Source organism: Cornus florida, unplaced genomic scaffold (assembly GCF_030987335.1).
Source record: "Cornus florida cultivar Cherokee Brave unplaced genomic scaffold, ASM3098733v1 CherokeeBrave_3.0.0_Hap2_Chr11, whole genome shotgun sequence".
NCBI lineage: Eukaryota > Viridiplantae > Streptophyta > Magnoliopsida > Cornales > Cornaceae > Cornus > Cornus florida.
Genome location: NW_026775581.1, coordinates 93,137,782 through 93,153,513, shown reverse-complemented (window position 1 = coordinate 93,153,513; position 15,732 = coordinate 93,137,782). Strand labels below are relative to the sequence as shown.

General features: G+C 35.5%; 1 protein-coding gene across 1 annotated transcript; it reads left to right on the top strand.

The window, feature by feature from the left end:
• Window positions 1-347: 347 nt before the first annotated feature.
• Window positions 348-15,056, top strand: LOC132284548 (kinesin-like protein KIN-14J). Its single transcript, XM_059786659.1, has 20 exons — window positions 348-702; window positions 837-881; window positions 2,190-2,313; window positions 3,307-3,422; window positions 3,517-3,600; window positions 3,725-3,802; window positions 3,877-3,969; window positions 4,064-4,093; window positions 5,545-5,886; window positions 5,965-6,046; window positions 6,174-6,269; window positions 6,352-6,531; window positions 6,663-6,769; window positions 6,854-7,032; window positions 8,658-8,822; window positions 8,921-9,174; window positions 9,320-9,483; window positions 13,107-13,666; window positions 14,227-14,321; window positions 14,735-15,056. Exons 3-20 carry the CDS (start codon window positions 2,199-2,201, stop codon window positions 14,794-14,796), a joined length of 2,802 nt encoding a protein of 933 aa, XP_059642642.1. The 5' UTR covers window positions 348-702; window positions 837-881; window positions 2,190-2,198; the 3' UTR covers window positions 14,797-15,056.
• The last annotated feature ends 676 nt before the right edge of the window (window positions 15,057-15,732 follow it).

The following is a 15,732-nucleotide window of genomic DNA, read 5'->3' as shown; positions in this document are numbered from 1 at the left end:
TTCCTAATTGATGTGTATGTCTGTTTAAATCTTTTCCTCTTCTCAGCCAACAAAGTAAATTTCATTGACTTCTAGAATGATACAATCATTTCTGCCAGTTATATATATTATTAAAATTGTATAAAATATAATACGTAACCATTCACCTAAAAAGCTAAATAATAAAGAAAATAAATACAAATTACATTATATAACATTTCCGTTGTTCCAATTTGATTTGTAGCCACAAACCACCTCCAAGACAAAAAGAAAAAACAAACACAAAAAAAGAAAAAAATAAGAAGAATTCATAAATGAATATATATATATATATATATATATATATATATTGAATGGTAAGAATTCATAAATGTATGCTTTCACCCTATTATCATAATAAGACAAACAACAGCAGGCGGGACGCGGGAATACGAATCCAAAAATAGGAAGAGATTAACTCAAAATTAAGCAAAATCATAATCGGTTACGGTTAGTTTTGAAACAACGAACCCAAACACCCTTATTTACCTTTATTTCCTTTCCATTTTCCCAATCTTTCCCGAGAAACAAGCATTTCATCACCATCACCACTTTCGCGTCTGAAAAGTTTCTGATAGATCGATCTGAGTCCCCCATAAACCCTCGAATTTCTTCACATTTCTAGATCTGCAATCTCCGTAGTTTTGTTGTATCGAGATCTCAAGCCTCTGGAGTTGTTCAAAGGTTCGTACTTTTACCTACATTGCTTTCTTATACCTTATCCAATATTATACACACATATATGTAAATCTAGGGTTTTGTTTCCTTTGGATTTTTTTTGAACGTTTCCATTGTTGTTGCTCATTTGCAATGGTCAGGGGGCTTGAGTTCCAAATTATCAATATTTCGATTTTGCTTTGGAGGTGAGAGCACTCCCAATTTACCTAACTTTTGGTTCTTGTTGCTTCCGTAGTTTTATCAAGTGTATATGCAGCTACTTCTCAGTTGTAGATTACAATTTACATACCTTTTTTTACTTAAGTTGTTGATACTTTATGTTCAAAAAAATAAAAAATAAAAAATAAAAGTTTGTTGAATTTCCGGGGGAAAAAAAAAAAATCAAAGCTTGATGAATAGTTGTGTTTTCTTACTGGTCTGGCAGTGCCAAAATTTCAGGCCTTATAATAATTTGTTGTTTGGGTTGTTGCCTTTCAATTTACTCATTAGTTTAGTTTCTATCTTTATGTTCGATTAAAGATTTTTTTTTTTTTTTTCTCTTATATATTTATTTATTTTTAACTACTACAGCTCTAGGACAATATGCTTGAATAGTATTTTATATATACTTCAAAAGAGTGGAAGTTTTAATTTTTTTTTTTTTTTAATTTTCTGTTGGAAGATATACCAAATGTAGATGATATGATATCTTGTGCCTTGAACTTTTCTATATAAGCCATGAATGTAATAGCAAGGTGAAGCTCTTTTGAGTATGAGATTCCAAAATGAGCAGCAGGACATGCATATTATTCAACTAGTCAAAGCTGTAAATATTAACTAATTGCTGCAAAGTAAATGGATTCTTCTGGCTATCTAGCACCCTGTGTGGCCATATCTTTTTTGGTCTGACAATCTCTCTCTAATATTTTTCCCTTTTTTTTGCTTTGATCAATTTTCTCTTTACGAATTTTTTTGCCTTGGTAACATCATCAATTTGATTTAGACTTTTGCATTTTCCGGTTTTTTTTTGCATTTTCATGTTTCTTCTACACGAGTGTCATAAATTGATCCTTTTTTGAAGGCCTTCAGCAATCAAATTTGAAATTAAGAACCCTGATATTTGCCTTCTCAACATTGTTCAGTAAGGCGTTAGCTTTGCAGATACAATGCGGGGGAGCATTCAATGGAATCAATGCTAGGAATCCGATATGTACCAACCCAACACCCACACAACACTCATGTTATATAAGGAAACTAGTTAACTTCTAGGAATTACTTGATGCTTTTCATGTTCTATAATGTTTATGCTTATGACTTGTGAGATTAACTATGCTTTATTACTGAAACATTTATCCTTGTCAAAATTTATGCATATCTGGGGCAATATCTGCAATTAGTAATTTTTTTTCTCTCTTTTTCCTTTGAGTTGAACTCTGGAATAAAGAACTGGCAGGGAATTGTTTTCTCGTATCACTGTTTCTGAACTTGTTCTAATGAAATGGAGTGTCTAGCAGGTTCTCATTATGAATCTGCACTCAGAAGTGCATGCAAGTGAAAATGGGGAACCTAACAGCTTTAATGGAGTCTCAAATGGCGTTTTTGCTGAAGAAACAGAGAGTTTTAAAGGCTCAATCGAAGGTATAAAACTTGATTCTTGGTTGAGGTAGAACTTGAACATGTGTCAACCTTAAACTTGGATGGATTTCATCCCAAATTCTATGAAGGGGTCCATAAGTGGTACTGAGAAATGGTTGTCTGGACTCTGGAGTAAAGATCGTTCGGATAGAAGAAGTCAAACTGGTCGATTGACGACTTTAAGCCATTACTGGCGAAGTGCTATTTCACGAGGAGTTCCTAAGTGTATATTTGTAAGACATGTAAAAGAAAGGTGTAATTTGTAGACCATATATCATCTCATTGACAATTCATAGAATAGAATATCATGAATTGCATTCCTCTATTCACAACACATACAAAATGGGGCAATTGTTTGAGTTTTTCTCACATCAATGGTGCTCAGAGAAGTTTATGCTTGAGATGTTTCTCATAAAGTACTTAGCTTAAACAAGCTACATGTTATCCGTGATTCACCTGATTAGAAATCGTTTAGTTGTATCACATTGTAAGTTTCACAAACTCTTTGGACTTTGGAGTGACCACACGTTTTGAGTGACATCTTTTTTTTTTTTGAAGTTTGACATTAAATCTTAAAACCTTGCTTATTAATAGTAAAAGTGCAATATGATATGATTATGCTACATTCACTTCTTTAAGTCTTTTATATTAGTGCTCATAATACTTGTCTTGTGGTGATTCTGGTAAACAGGCCTGTGATCTTTAAAATTTCAAATGCTTTGCATATATATGACTTATGCTGATGTGAGACAACGAATTCCCAGTGGTTGGAACTAAGTGTTGCATATGTGGCTATCTGGTTATGTCAGTATAAGATGCCTTTACTTTGTCTTTGTTTTAGGGTATCTATCTCTGATGAATTAAGAGTAGATACAAATAGGAGGAAGTGAGGTTCCCTTAAGTTGCCCAAATTTTACATATCTACACACATATATTTATATTTCCAGTAAATTTCTTTTTCCTTTTAAATTTATCTTTTTGTAAACCCTGTTGCAGAACCATTGGCTGCCTCAATTCTTAAGTTCAATGACATATTCCAATTGAAGCAAGGATTTTGTGCTGATCTTCCTGCTTTTAAGATATCTGAATTGATGAAACTAAACAGTTTAGAGGTACTGCTTGTTCTCTTTGCTCATTAATTTTAAGTTAGATATGTTATGCCATTTGGTTTGATTTGCTCTTATGCTTTTAAGAAACTCTACGCAGAATGCCTCGACTCGGTCACTTTTCAGCATTGTGAATAGGATCCTGGATGACAGCATTGAACGAAATAATGGGGACTTATCTAGTGTATGCATTTTTAGAGAGCATGGATGCTAAATCACTGAAGCACACATGCATTGATACATTGTTTTCTTTTCTTCTTTTTACTGATATTGTGTGCACTATATTTGATGTATTAATTCTTGCTTAGCATGTGGCATCCCTGTTGAAAAAAGTTGTACAAGAGATGGAGCAGCGGATTTCAGCTCAAGCAGCAAATTTTAAAAATGTAAAATGACTTTAAATTAATTTCCTGGAGCAAACTCTTGTTTACAGTTTCTGAATGTCTTTACATTTCTGTAGCAAAACAATCTTGGTAAGGCTCGTGAAGAGAAATATGAATCAAGAATAAGAGCACTCGAAACCCTTGCAGCTGGGGCTACTGAAGAGATTGAGGTACTCTGACTAATAGATATGGATCCTCACCTAGTCTTCTGCTGGAGTTTCTTATTCAATCGTTTGATATGAAATTTGGTCTTACTTTTTCCAGGTATCTATGAACCAGCTCCAGCAGATAAAGGTGCAATTCTTATGTTTGAGCCTGATTTCTAATTCCGGAATTATTGCAACATGTTTCTTGCTATTGATCCTCAATTTTGAATAGCATGTTCTTGTTCCATGTTCTAATAATCCTCTGTGCACTGCTCAGTAACTATTATCACACATAATCTTTCTTTCTTCTTCTTCTTTTTCTCCTCTCTCTCTCCCTCTCTTTTCTTTTCTTTCTCCTTTTTTTTTTTTTATTATTTATCTTTAGAATTTGAATTAGTTCATTATATTCATTGTTGGATGACCATTGTTCATAGTAAACTTAGACTGGTCTACAGGCCCTATACCGTGACCAATATATATATATATTTGACCGACTCTTGGCGCTAACAATGAGCCTACCATGGGCTAGCAAAATCAATTTGGGCCCCAGAAGGACCTGGGCTAGCCTATTCTGTCAACAATGGTGCTGGCCCATATATAAAACAAAGTCCATTTATAAATTTCTTTATCAAGGTTTAGCAAAATGAACTAAATTCCTTACCTCACCCACCAAAAAAAAAAAAAAAAAAAAAAAAAAAAAACAAGGAACTGGCTTCTGGCTTCTATTGTATCATGTTCTATCATACGATAATATCTAGTTTTGCCACATTTGATCTTTAATGAACTTGAATTGTTTTGGATTCATTTGTAGTATTTACAACATCTTAATTTAATGTTGTGTAAAAAATATGACGAGTAATGCTAACTTTATTAAATCAAATGAAGAAAGCCCATGTCATGTACACATGAGGTACACACAAATGTACAAAGACTCACAAAAGGGGGCAAACCCCAAAGTTAAAAAGCCCGTAGAGGACCATGGAGTAACTCTACTCTCCAAATGCCTTCAGGGGAGAACTTTCCACATTATATAATATATTCAATTTTACTGTCCAAATTTGATTGTTTTAAATCGTGGAATGCGTGTTTTATCACCATAAAGGACACACCATAAACAAATAATGCTAGTCCTCCGTGTTTCTTTAAATTGTGCATTGTTTTGGTGTCTTGCAAGTTGTAACAAAACGTCTTGGTTTTGCTACATTAATCTTATTTTATGCGTCTTTATGCTGATTATCAGTCGGTCCTGCAGTCATTTGTCTCCTCGCTTGTTGTTTGGTAACATCTATTCTTGTTATAAAGAATTGCTTAACAACTAGTGGACATACAGTGGGGGACTTAGAAGACATCATATGAACTCTATCCTATCGATTCATGATGTAACCTAGACGATACCTTTAGTTATTGGGCTATTAGCTTTATGCTAATTAATTGCTTATTCTAATAGGTGTAACTGTTACCACATAATAGCAGTAAAAAGATAACCTACTGGTTGCTTATGAGATACTACTTCTTATGTTGCAGCTAATTCTTTTTTTTTTCGATAACCGGGGTGCCCGGGGCTATTGCAGCTATTATTTGTTGTTAACGTTGTTTCAGATTGAGAAGACCAAAATTGAGGAGAAAAAGAAACTTGAAGAGCAAGATGCTTTTAGGTTAATGAAAGAGAAGGATCAGTATGAGACTCAGATTTTGGCTTTAAAGCAAGAGCTGGAATCAGCCAGAAGGACATACGAAAACCATTGCATACAACTGGATAAAGAGGCTACGGAAACCAAAGTTGAGTTAGAGAAGAAGTTAACGGAATTTGAGTGCCTTCTGACTGATTCAAGGAAGGAGGTGAAAGAAATTGAGGCATTTTCAGAATCTAAATCTCTGAGATGGAAAAATAAAGAGCTCAGCTACAAGAGCTTTATAGATTTTCAATTTGGATCTCTACAGGTTTGGAAGAATTTTCATGTTTTAACTTCAGTGTTCTTTTATGCTTGGTCTATGACATGAACTTATGAAACTGCTTAGGATTTAAGGGTGGCTTCTGAATCCATAAAGCAAGAGGTTTTGAGGACACAGAGGATATACTCCGAAGAATTTAATCACTTGGGTAGGAATTTTGGCTTACAACAGGCTTCTTCTTCTTTTATTTTTATTTATAAATAATAATGTTGAAATTTGTTTACTTTTGATGGGTTTGGCATTTTCTGATGACGAATACATTTTTTTGGGATCAGAGCTGAAGCTTAAGGGACTAATAGATGCTGCTGAGAATTACCATAAGGTCCTTGCAGAAAATCGGAAATTATACAATGAGGTTCAGGATTTGAAAGGTACTATGATTAGCACAATATTGCTTGGTTGCTTAGGTTATATCGCTTATAGCTCATCTTGTTCTTTTTCTTTATTGTGTAGGAAATATTAGAGTTTACTGCCGAATAAGGCCATTCCTTCCGGGACAAAGTGGAAAGCCAACAACCATTGAATATATTGGTGAGAATGGGGACTTGATTGTTGCAAATCTTTCAAAACAAGGAAAAGACAGCCATAGGCTATTCAAATTTAACAAGGTGTTTGGTCCAGCAGCCTCTCAAGGTTTTAATATTTTTGACTTGATATTTGTTTTTTGATGCTATGAGTTTACTTTTGATTGCTGCTTGAGAAGTTGCTTCTATTTGGAATACAATTCTGAATACTTTTATTTCGTTTATATCATATGGTGGCAGAGGATGTATTTGTAGACACTCAACCATTAATCCGGTCTGTTCTTGATGGATACAATGTTTGCATCTTTGCTTATGGTCAAACTGGTTCCGGGAAAACTTATACAATGGTAGATGTCATTCTCTGTAATTTTATGTGATAAATATATTAGCATTTTTGAAAATTATATCTACATTTTTATGTTTTCTCCCAGACTGGGCCTAGTGTATCATTGAAAAAGGATTGGGGGGTGAACTATCGAGCTCTCAATGATCTTTTCCATAGCTCTCAGATCAGGAAAAGCTCCACTACATATGAAGTTGGTGTTCAAATGGTTGAGATATATAATGAACAAGTGCGTGATTTACTCTCCAGTGACAGTTCTCAGAGAAGATATCCTTTCTTCAATTTTATTCCTTTGATTTTTTTACATTTTACTGTTTTATTCTTGGGGACTTCTCTCATATAAGGGATTGTAACTGGGTATTATGAAACGGAGCACCCTCATCCCAACTCCCCTGGCAAGAATTGCCCTTGCCCAGACCCCACCCAATAGCTATGATATGTTTCAGAATTCAGATGTTCATCCTATCCCCTGATCACAAATAAACTCTTTAAATCCATGGCAGCCTCACCCCCACCTTCAAGCACTTACCTCACCACTAAGCATTACTTTTTCCCTTATCTTTTGTTTTCCTCAACTTCCTCCACCACCAAACATAATTAATGATCAGCACCCAGAATGCGTGTGTGCAAAAAAAAAAAAAAAAAAAAAAAAAAATCATCGAGAGAACTGACATATTCCTAAACATATTTGATATACAGGCAAAAGTACAGTACATACATGCATAACAAGTGAAGAAGCCTTTAGAATTGTTTGATAATTTCATAGTTCAAGAGGGAAAAAAATGCAAAAACCTAATCTCTAAAGTGGGTTCAGATAGCGAGCATAGCAGACGGCGGTTATTGTATAGCCTGCTTTCATACTGTTAGAGCATTTCCCTTCCCCCACAGCGGGGGTTTCAGGGTTTATTGTCTGGGGTGAACGAAGTGAACCTAAATGGCCTTCTTTTTATCAGCGGTAATACCAGTAGGAGCGGGTGGCGCTAGTCATGAACGGAGTTCCTTTCTCTTCTTTTTATATCAGTATACCACACTACCTGGGGGATTGGGATGGAAGGATGGGATATGGTAACCTATAGGGGCAGCAACAACATGGCTTGGACAGTCATGTTATCAGCATTGACAACTGCTCTGAAACTCTTTTGAGGGGGAGAGTGGTGGGGGTTTGGATGGGAGTGGATTTGTACAGAATCCTAAATGAGTTTTATATAAGATAGAGTATTTGAGGTATTTGAAAAGCTATCAGTGAGAGTTTAGTAAAATAGCTGTATATTGACGTGCATTCTATTAATACAACTGAGATTGTTTCTAGCATTCTAGTAGTAAATCCGAGATTGTATCTAGTCGACTCCTCCTAACATCCTCGACTAATGGCAATCACACGGAGTAATCATTATCCATCAACTGTATAATCAGGCTGGAACAAGGAAAAATCCTTAACCATGCCCCGTCCTAGACCCAAGTTGAGTGCTTCACCTTTTCTCCAAACACCTTACCCACTTAGATCCCTAGCTTGTCCCAGTAGGGGCCATGTTATTGACTTTATTGATATTGCTGTTTTCCTTTTCCCTGCTATGACAGTTGGGATGTTAACTTTATGACTTGATTAAATGATACCTTTTGCAGGCTAATTCATATTTATCAATATCATTTTCACCTTTCTCTCTTTTTTGGATGAAATTTTCATCTTTCTTTCTTCTGTGTTATTTTTCATTTTTCTTTTTACCTGTATTTTTTTCCTAAGGTATACAGGTATTCTTGCTCCCATATTCTTATTTCCCTGAATGATATGTGCTAAGCTGCTTATTCTTTCTGCATTTAGTTAGATATAAGTTATTATTTCCTTCTACCGTGTTTTTGGTATTGAAAGATATTGTTTCCTTTGACTTGCACACACTTGGGATTTGGAATACTGCCCAACCAAATGGGTTAGCTGTTCCTGATGCTAGCATGCACCCTGTTAAATCAACCAAAGATGTCTTGGAATTAATGAATATTGGGTTAATGAATAGGGCTGTCGGTGCTACTGCACTGAATGAAAGAAGCAGTCGATCCCACAGGTTTCTCTTTGATATTATTAACTTGGTTTATTTTGCTACTCTTTGATCATTGTTGTAATGTTGTTTCTGAGGTATGACCCATTAGTCATATGGTGCAGTATTCTCACTGTTCATGTTCGTGGCATGGATTTAGAGACTAATGCTGTTTTGCGAGGATGTCTACACTTGGTAGATCTTGCTGGCAGTGAAAGAGTTGATCGATCTGAAGCAACAGGGGATAGGCTACGGGAAGCACAATATATTAACAAATCGTTGTCGGCTCTCGGAGATGTGATCTTTGCTTTAGCACACAAGAGTCCTCATGTTCCATACAGAAATAGCAAACTAACTCAAGTTCTGCAAAGCTCTTTGGGTACCTTTTATTTTCTCTATTTGCTGTTTCTGTTGTGATCACACTTCTTAAGTTTTTTTCGTTTAACACAAAATGATAACATTTTCTTTTAGAGATTTGCTTGATCCTTGTTTTTCCTCTCTGCGTATTCGTGTGTACATTATAGGTGGCCAAGCAAAAACCCTTATGTTCGTACAGCTCAATCCTGATGTAGATTCTTACAACGAAACTATAAGTACCTTGAAGTTTGCTGAAAGGGTCTCTGGTGTTGAGCTAGGTGCTGCACGTAGCAACAAAGAGGGAAGGGGTGTAAGAGAGCTGATTGAAGAGGTATGTGTTATTATCTTTTCCATGTTCAAATTTAATGGTCTGGAACCCGCATTTATATTATTTTAAGTTCTAACTTTTATTCTCAGTAAATTTCCTTCACAGATGTGTTCAAATCCACAAGTATGTTATGAATATTACAAGTTCATGGATCATGTTCACTATTATTACTGAAAATTACGATTAAATGCAAAAAACACTCCCGTAATATAAATATTGTGCATATAACACCCCAAACTACGTTTATTATATATAACTACCTTTTTATTTTTGAAAATTTGCATTTGGATGCCTTCCATCCTTTAGCTGTTACCATTGTGTCATTACAATTATAAGTGGGTCACCCAAGTGATTCCCTTTTGTTGTAAAACCCCAAAAATACCCTGTTCCAGAAATGCATGACGACCATTTAGTGTGTGTATATATAACTTCTCTTTCCCCTCTCTCCCTCCAAGCTCTCTCTTTCTCTCTCTCCAATATCTCCCCCTCAATGCTCTCTCTGCCCCACTCCCCCCTCCCGTGTCTCTCTCTCTCTTCAAGTTCGGTCGTTGAAACGGTTATAAGTTTGTTTGAATTAAAGGATTTTTTATAGGGCTAGGCAAATGATACTTTGAATGGAGTCGAGTGGGTGTGAATTGAGCGTTGTGACTTATGCAAAGGAATTAATGAATGGGATGGTATTTAGGATTTATATAGACCGTAATTTCAGAATGGAGTTTGTTCCAAGTGAGCCTGTTGTCTCCTGTCTTTTTGAGTAGCTGAGGCCTAAGGAAGAAGGCTAATGTAGTGGATGCTTATGATTTGGTACCAAGGTGGAGTAGCTTGGAGCATTTCCAAATTTCTGTTTACAGTTCATTTATCAATTCTTTGTGCAAAGAAGGCAAATTGGAGGAAGCTGAATCACTTTTCACAAGCATGTAGAAACAGGGTTTGTTCCCCAATGATGTTACATATTCTGTTTTGATTGATTCATTATGCTAAAGGGGGAAAGTGGGATGTCACATTTCTTTTTCTTTGTAAAAGAAAATGACCAAGAAACAGTATTTCCCTACAATTCTCTGACAAGTGGGCACTGCAAGTTTGGTAAATTGAGTATGGTAGAGGCTCTCTTTCACTTAAAAGTGGATACTGCAAGGAAGGAGAGGTGCACAAGGCATTTAGGCTCTATCATGAGATGATTGGGAAGGGCATTTGATTGTGCTTACCGAGTGTGTGTGTGTGTGTTTGGGGGGGGGGGGGGGGGGGTGGAGAGAGGGAAAATGATATATAAAACACATAGATCGTGAAAATGGGGAGTCAACACCAAGGGATGTAGCCTAGTGGTACTTCCTCAACTACCAAAGTAGAAGGTCGAGTGTTCAAGTCCACACAGGGGCAAAGTGGGTGTGTGAGTTTCTAATACAGGAAAAAAATGGGGAGTCAGTGTATTGCATATGTCCATTTAGTCTTTTCGGGGTATTTATGTAATTCAAATTATCTGTTGAAGTTGTCAATTGTACTGATTCTTTATTCTGGGGGTGTTCTCCAAATGGGAGGGGGTTACATGCATTGTATGTATATTACATGAGTGATTTTGCAAGCAATCCCAGAAAATTATAAATTATTAAAATTGTTGTGCGTGCGAGATAATTGGTGAAGCATATCATAATAATCATATAGAAGTAATACATTCATACTTATTTTCTTTGTAAAATTGTATGTAATTTATGTATACATATAACAGTTATATTTGGTTGGAAACACTTGATAAATAATCTGATATAGAAGAAACTTATTTCAATCTATCATATATTGGTCATCAGTGAAATATAATTGAAGTTGAATGTGGCTACGGAGGATCAAAGCCTTGGCTCAAATGGTATGTTCTTCACCTCCTCAAAAGGGAGGTTGAGTGTTCAAGCCCCAGTGGGGGCATGTGTAAGCATAATTACCTATAAAAATAAAAAGAAAAGAAAAAAAACTGTGGCTGTGGAATTGTAGACCACTTGAAACTTTGAAATCAATTTTTAATATGCAAATAAAATGTTATATAAAATAATGTCTACTACATCGTCTACAGTTTGCTTATATCCTAGTTTTAAAGCCCTAAACATGCCAAAAAACTTCAGTTGTTGCTTCAAATTTTAAAATGTCGAACCAATATATATGCATGTGAAAACTTATGAGACTAAAGTTGAGGAAGCAATTTATCTTTAGTTGACTACTTGATGGTGTCTGTTCAACCAGTTTCACAGATTACATTACTAAAAATAAACATTAAGGAACTAAGAATAAACTTTGAGTATAACTATGAAGTTGTTTAATCTGTCTGGATGAAATGGAATTTGATTGATGTGACTGATTAAAAAGCTCATAGCTTCATTTAAATGCAGAATTTTTTTTTTTTGTTGGTGCTCATGCAATAAAAAGTGAGAGATGATTTTTGCACTGTTCTAGACTAGCATGTGCAAAGAAGGAAGTTGAAGAAAATAGTTTAACGTAGTAATTTGGAATAGAGCAACAATCCCAGGTAAAGAGATAAGTTGGTAGACACTGGTTAGATTGTGGGTTAATCTAGCCTATGCCTACAAGAAACTAAAGGTTCTTTAAAATTGTCTCTCAAACTGAACCAAGCGTTTATTTGCAAAAACATAAAAAGATAAAATGAATTTGGAAGGTTCAGAGTTCACTTGGGATTTGGAAACTATCCGACTGATATACTTGATCGCTCCTCAATTTTAGTTGTATTGGTTCATACCTTTTGGTCAATGCTCTATGAGTAGGACATAAGCTTAATAGATCGAATTATGCTGCTTGATTCTCAATTTCCGACTGTACTTCCAAACTATTTATTTAATGAAATTATCTTAATTTTCTTAATTAATGGGTCAACCTATGCCAAGTACGAGCCAATTAATCTAATGATTAACCAACCTAAATCCTGTGGCCTCTAAGTCAATTTTGAACCTAACGTATGTAATTAAAGCAGTCTAGATTGTCTTCCCAACTGTGAATTTAGCAACACCTTCTATCATCTTGCAATAATGATGAAGCTGTCAGTCAAGTGACACAAAAACCTAATTCGTCCTAGTGAACTCCATTTTCTCAAAGAAACATGCCAACATTTGTTTCTGGTGGGAACAGTGGAAGTGTAACGAACATGGAGATACAACGAAAGACGGAATAGAGCAATCACGCACAAAGCACAAGATTTACAAGGTTCACCCAAAACCTGAGCTACGTCCACGGATGAGAAGAGATCCACCGTGAATATGTAGAGATATTACAATAGTAGAGAATTTTCGACACAGGACCATGTACACAAACTCTTGCCGCAGTTCTTCTCTGTATACTCCACGAGACTCCCTCTCATCTTCACTTTACTATACCCATAACTCACCTCTACCCATAAACTCCCTCATGAAGCTACATCCCTCCTCATAACTCTCAAAAATAACCTTGGTATCTATTTATAGAGTCCAACAAGGATTACAATTCCTTGGAGCCCAAGACCTGCCTAACAAGAAATTACCTAATACATTAATACTCTAAAATAAATAACTAATTAGAATAGAATTTGAGACACAATTCTTAACAGTTTCAATGTCCTAACAAATTCTATTTCTGATTTTCTGTTAATCTTGCAGGTGGCAACCTTAAAAGATGCAATTGCTAAGAAAGATGAGGAGATTGAGCAGTTGCGGCTGGTTAAAAATAGAGTAAATGGAGTCAGACATAGCTTGACCTCTCCAAGATATGGGTCTACTTCTCCAAGGAGACATTCCATAGGGGCTCTACAGCAAAACCGAAAACTGTCAGGAGGGAAATCAGGTCTTATTGAGAAGACAGCTTCTGACAATGGTTCGGAGTACAGTGATAAGCATTCTGAATCTGGCTCTCAGCAATCAGTGGATGACATTGGACACCACAAGGAATTTTTTCGACAATCGAGGCTTGCTGTAGCAGATAGAGGTCAAAGTTTTCCAGTGGACATCGAATCAAGGCTTAATATAGTAGATGGGGCTCAAAATTGCACTGAAGACATTGAACTCCTTGGATTTGGGATTGCAGATTCTGAAGAGAGATTAAGTGACATATCTGATAGTGGTCTTTCAATGGGAACAGAAACTGACGGTTCAATGAACAGTATTGTGGAGTATACTCTTTTCCCTGAAACTGCAAAACAAACAGTGGAGAACGCAGAGAGGTGAGCTTCTCATATACTTGAGCTTTTCAGTCATTTTCTTTTGTTTTGGGTATGTACAGAGAAAATAAGAATAGTTACACTTCAGATATCCAACCTTTGCATTTTTAATGCAATATGTAATCTGTTGCAAACTCACTGAAAATTTGCTATTTTCTCCAAAATACAGTATGTGTGCTGCTGTTACTGCAGCATGAAAAATTGAAAATTCTCCATTCCTATAAAATACTAGTTTTTTATTCTCTGTTTTATTTGCTTTGAATGGATTATGAAACTCAAGTGTTTCCCACTCATTTGGGGAATGGCCTAGAGGCCCTCTGTTCTCAAGTATGATAATTGAAGGGAACCTACTCGTCAATCTTCCTTTTTTGGGTTAATAATCAGTTTTCTATTGTATTAGAAATTTTGGTCAAAGCTTCTTGGTTTTGTAGTTTTGCATTTGTGTGTCTGTATGATTTTCTTTTATTCGGAAAGTTGGATCCGTCACTTTATTTTGCTGCATGATAAACTGCTATGATTAAATAGATCTAAGTCTGTTCTTTGATTTGTTTGGTTGATTGCAGGCCGGATTTACGAACCAAACTTCCCAAGCCCGCACAGAAGAAGGTGCAAGCCAGATCCCAGTTGTCGTCAAGCAAGACCTCGAAAGTTTCAACAAGTATGTGAAACTAAGTAGCTTTTTGGGTTAATCTGTTTGTTTCTACTTGCAACACATTTTGCATACTTTTTTCGTTTGAATAAATGTGTCAATATATCTTTGGTTGACACTCGATCCAAGTTTTTCATTTTCTGAAATTGGGAAATTCATCTGCAAGTCTAAGTTGTTTTCTGGTTCTTGTGAAATCAAAATCTGTAATTGGCTAGGATAATGACAGAAACACATGAAATAATACTTGTGTAGTTACTTTTTACAGCCAAAGGAGACTTTAACTGTTTCCTCGAGTCATTAATGGAACACATCCCTATTTTTCTGAAGTGGCATTTGCTACTGTTGCATGCATCAATTCATCATTACTAGTTTAATCATCTCTAATCTTTCTTTTTCTTTTCATTTGTTCGAATGATTCGCAGGTTCTAAAAAACCCACTGCTGGCAGCTCATCTTCAATCCGGCCCGTCAAACGACGGCAGTAGTTAGATGGGAACTTGGATGGTGAAACTCACAATGCTGCTTTTGTTGTAACTTTGTGTTCTGGCATTCCTTGCCTTTTCCCTGTATGTGACCTTCCATTCAGAGGAGAGTTATTTGGAACCATCATTCTGTATTTATATGTGTTTTAGATCATAGTGCAATTTATGTATGATGGGTATTACAATTTCGTCCACGTTTGTACATCAACAGTTGTTTTAGAGCAGTTTTAGCCAAAGAATGTACTTTGTTGTCGCATTTAAAATGACCCATCTCTGTTATATTGTTAAGTACTTGGTTTTATTGGCAAGAAGGCAAAAATATGCAAAAAAATATCTTCGATAACTAATAACCATCCATTAACATACCAATAAAAATACTAAAAACTTTTCAAGGCCGATCTATTATCAATCATATTCATAAAAACATATAATAAAATCATTCAAATAATTGTAGAACTCAAAATCTAATTTGTTAAGGGTATAAGTGGAAAGTTCAATGGTCTAGAACTTAAATGAAAAAAAATTTCAAAAGTGAAATTTATTTTTCATAAGAAAGATTTATAGGACTTATTGCAAGAAAAGGTAGGATTTAGTGGTAGTTTTATCTAAAAAAAAAATATTGGTGCCGGCAAGCTCTGGTCTTAGGAAACACCCCAGGGCTGAAATATCTTGGACATTTGAGATTAGGGTTGAGTTTACATTAACTAGGTCAAACGCAACCGTGTTCTAATTTATTTCTTCTAGGTAATCTTTGTTTGGATTTGGTGGGTGGAGGTTTAGGATAGTATATAAAAATTGGAATTATGACATTATGTAGTTAACAGAGTGTTCAGTTCTCTGTATGGGTGTGCCCGTGTTCGAATTCCTTTCCCTTTAATTTGTGAAAGAAAAATGTATGCATGTATTCATATTTAGTACAAAAGGCAACTTATTATATGA

Bases quoted from the DNA above. Each gene is read 5' to 3' on its own strand.
- LOC132284548 (XM_059786659.1), top strand. From the start codon at position 2,199: ATGAATCTGCACTCAGAAGTGCATGCAAGTGAAAATGGGGAACCTAAC. The intron at 3,970-4,063 runs GTACTCTGACTA...TACTTTTTCCAG, and splicing joins GGGCTACTGAAGAGATTGAG to GTATCTATGAACCAGCTCCA. The intron at 6,532-6,662 runs GTTTTAATATTT...ATATGGTGGCAG, and splicing joins TGGTCCAGCAGCCTCTCAAG to AGGATGTATTTGTAGACACT.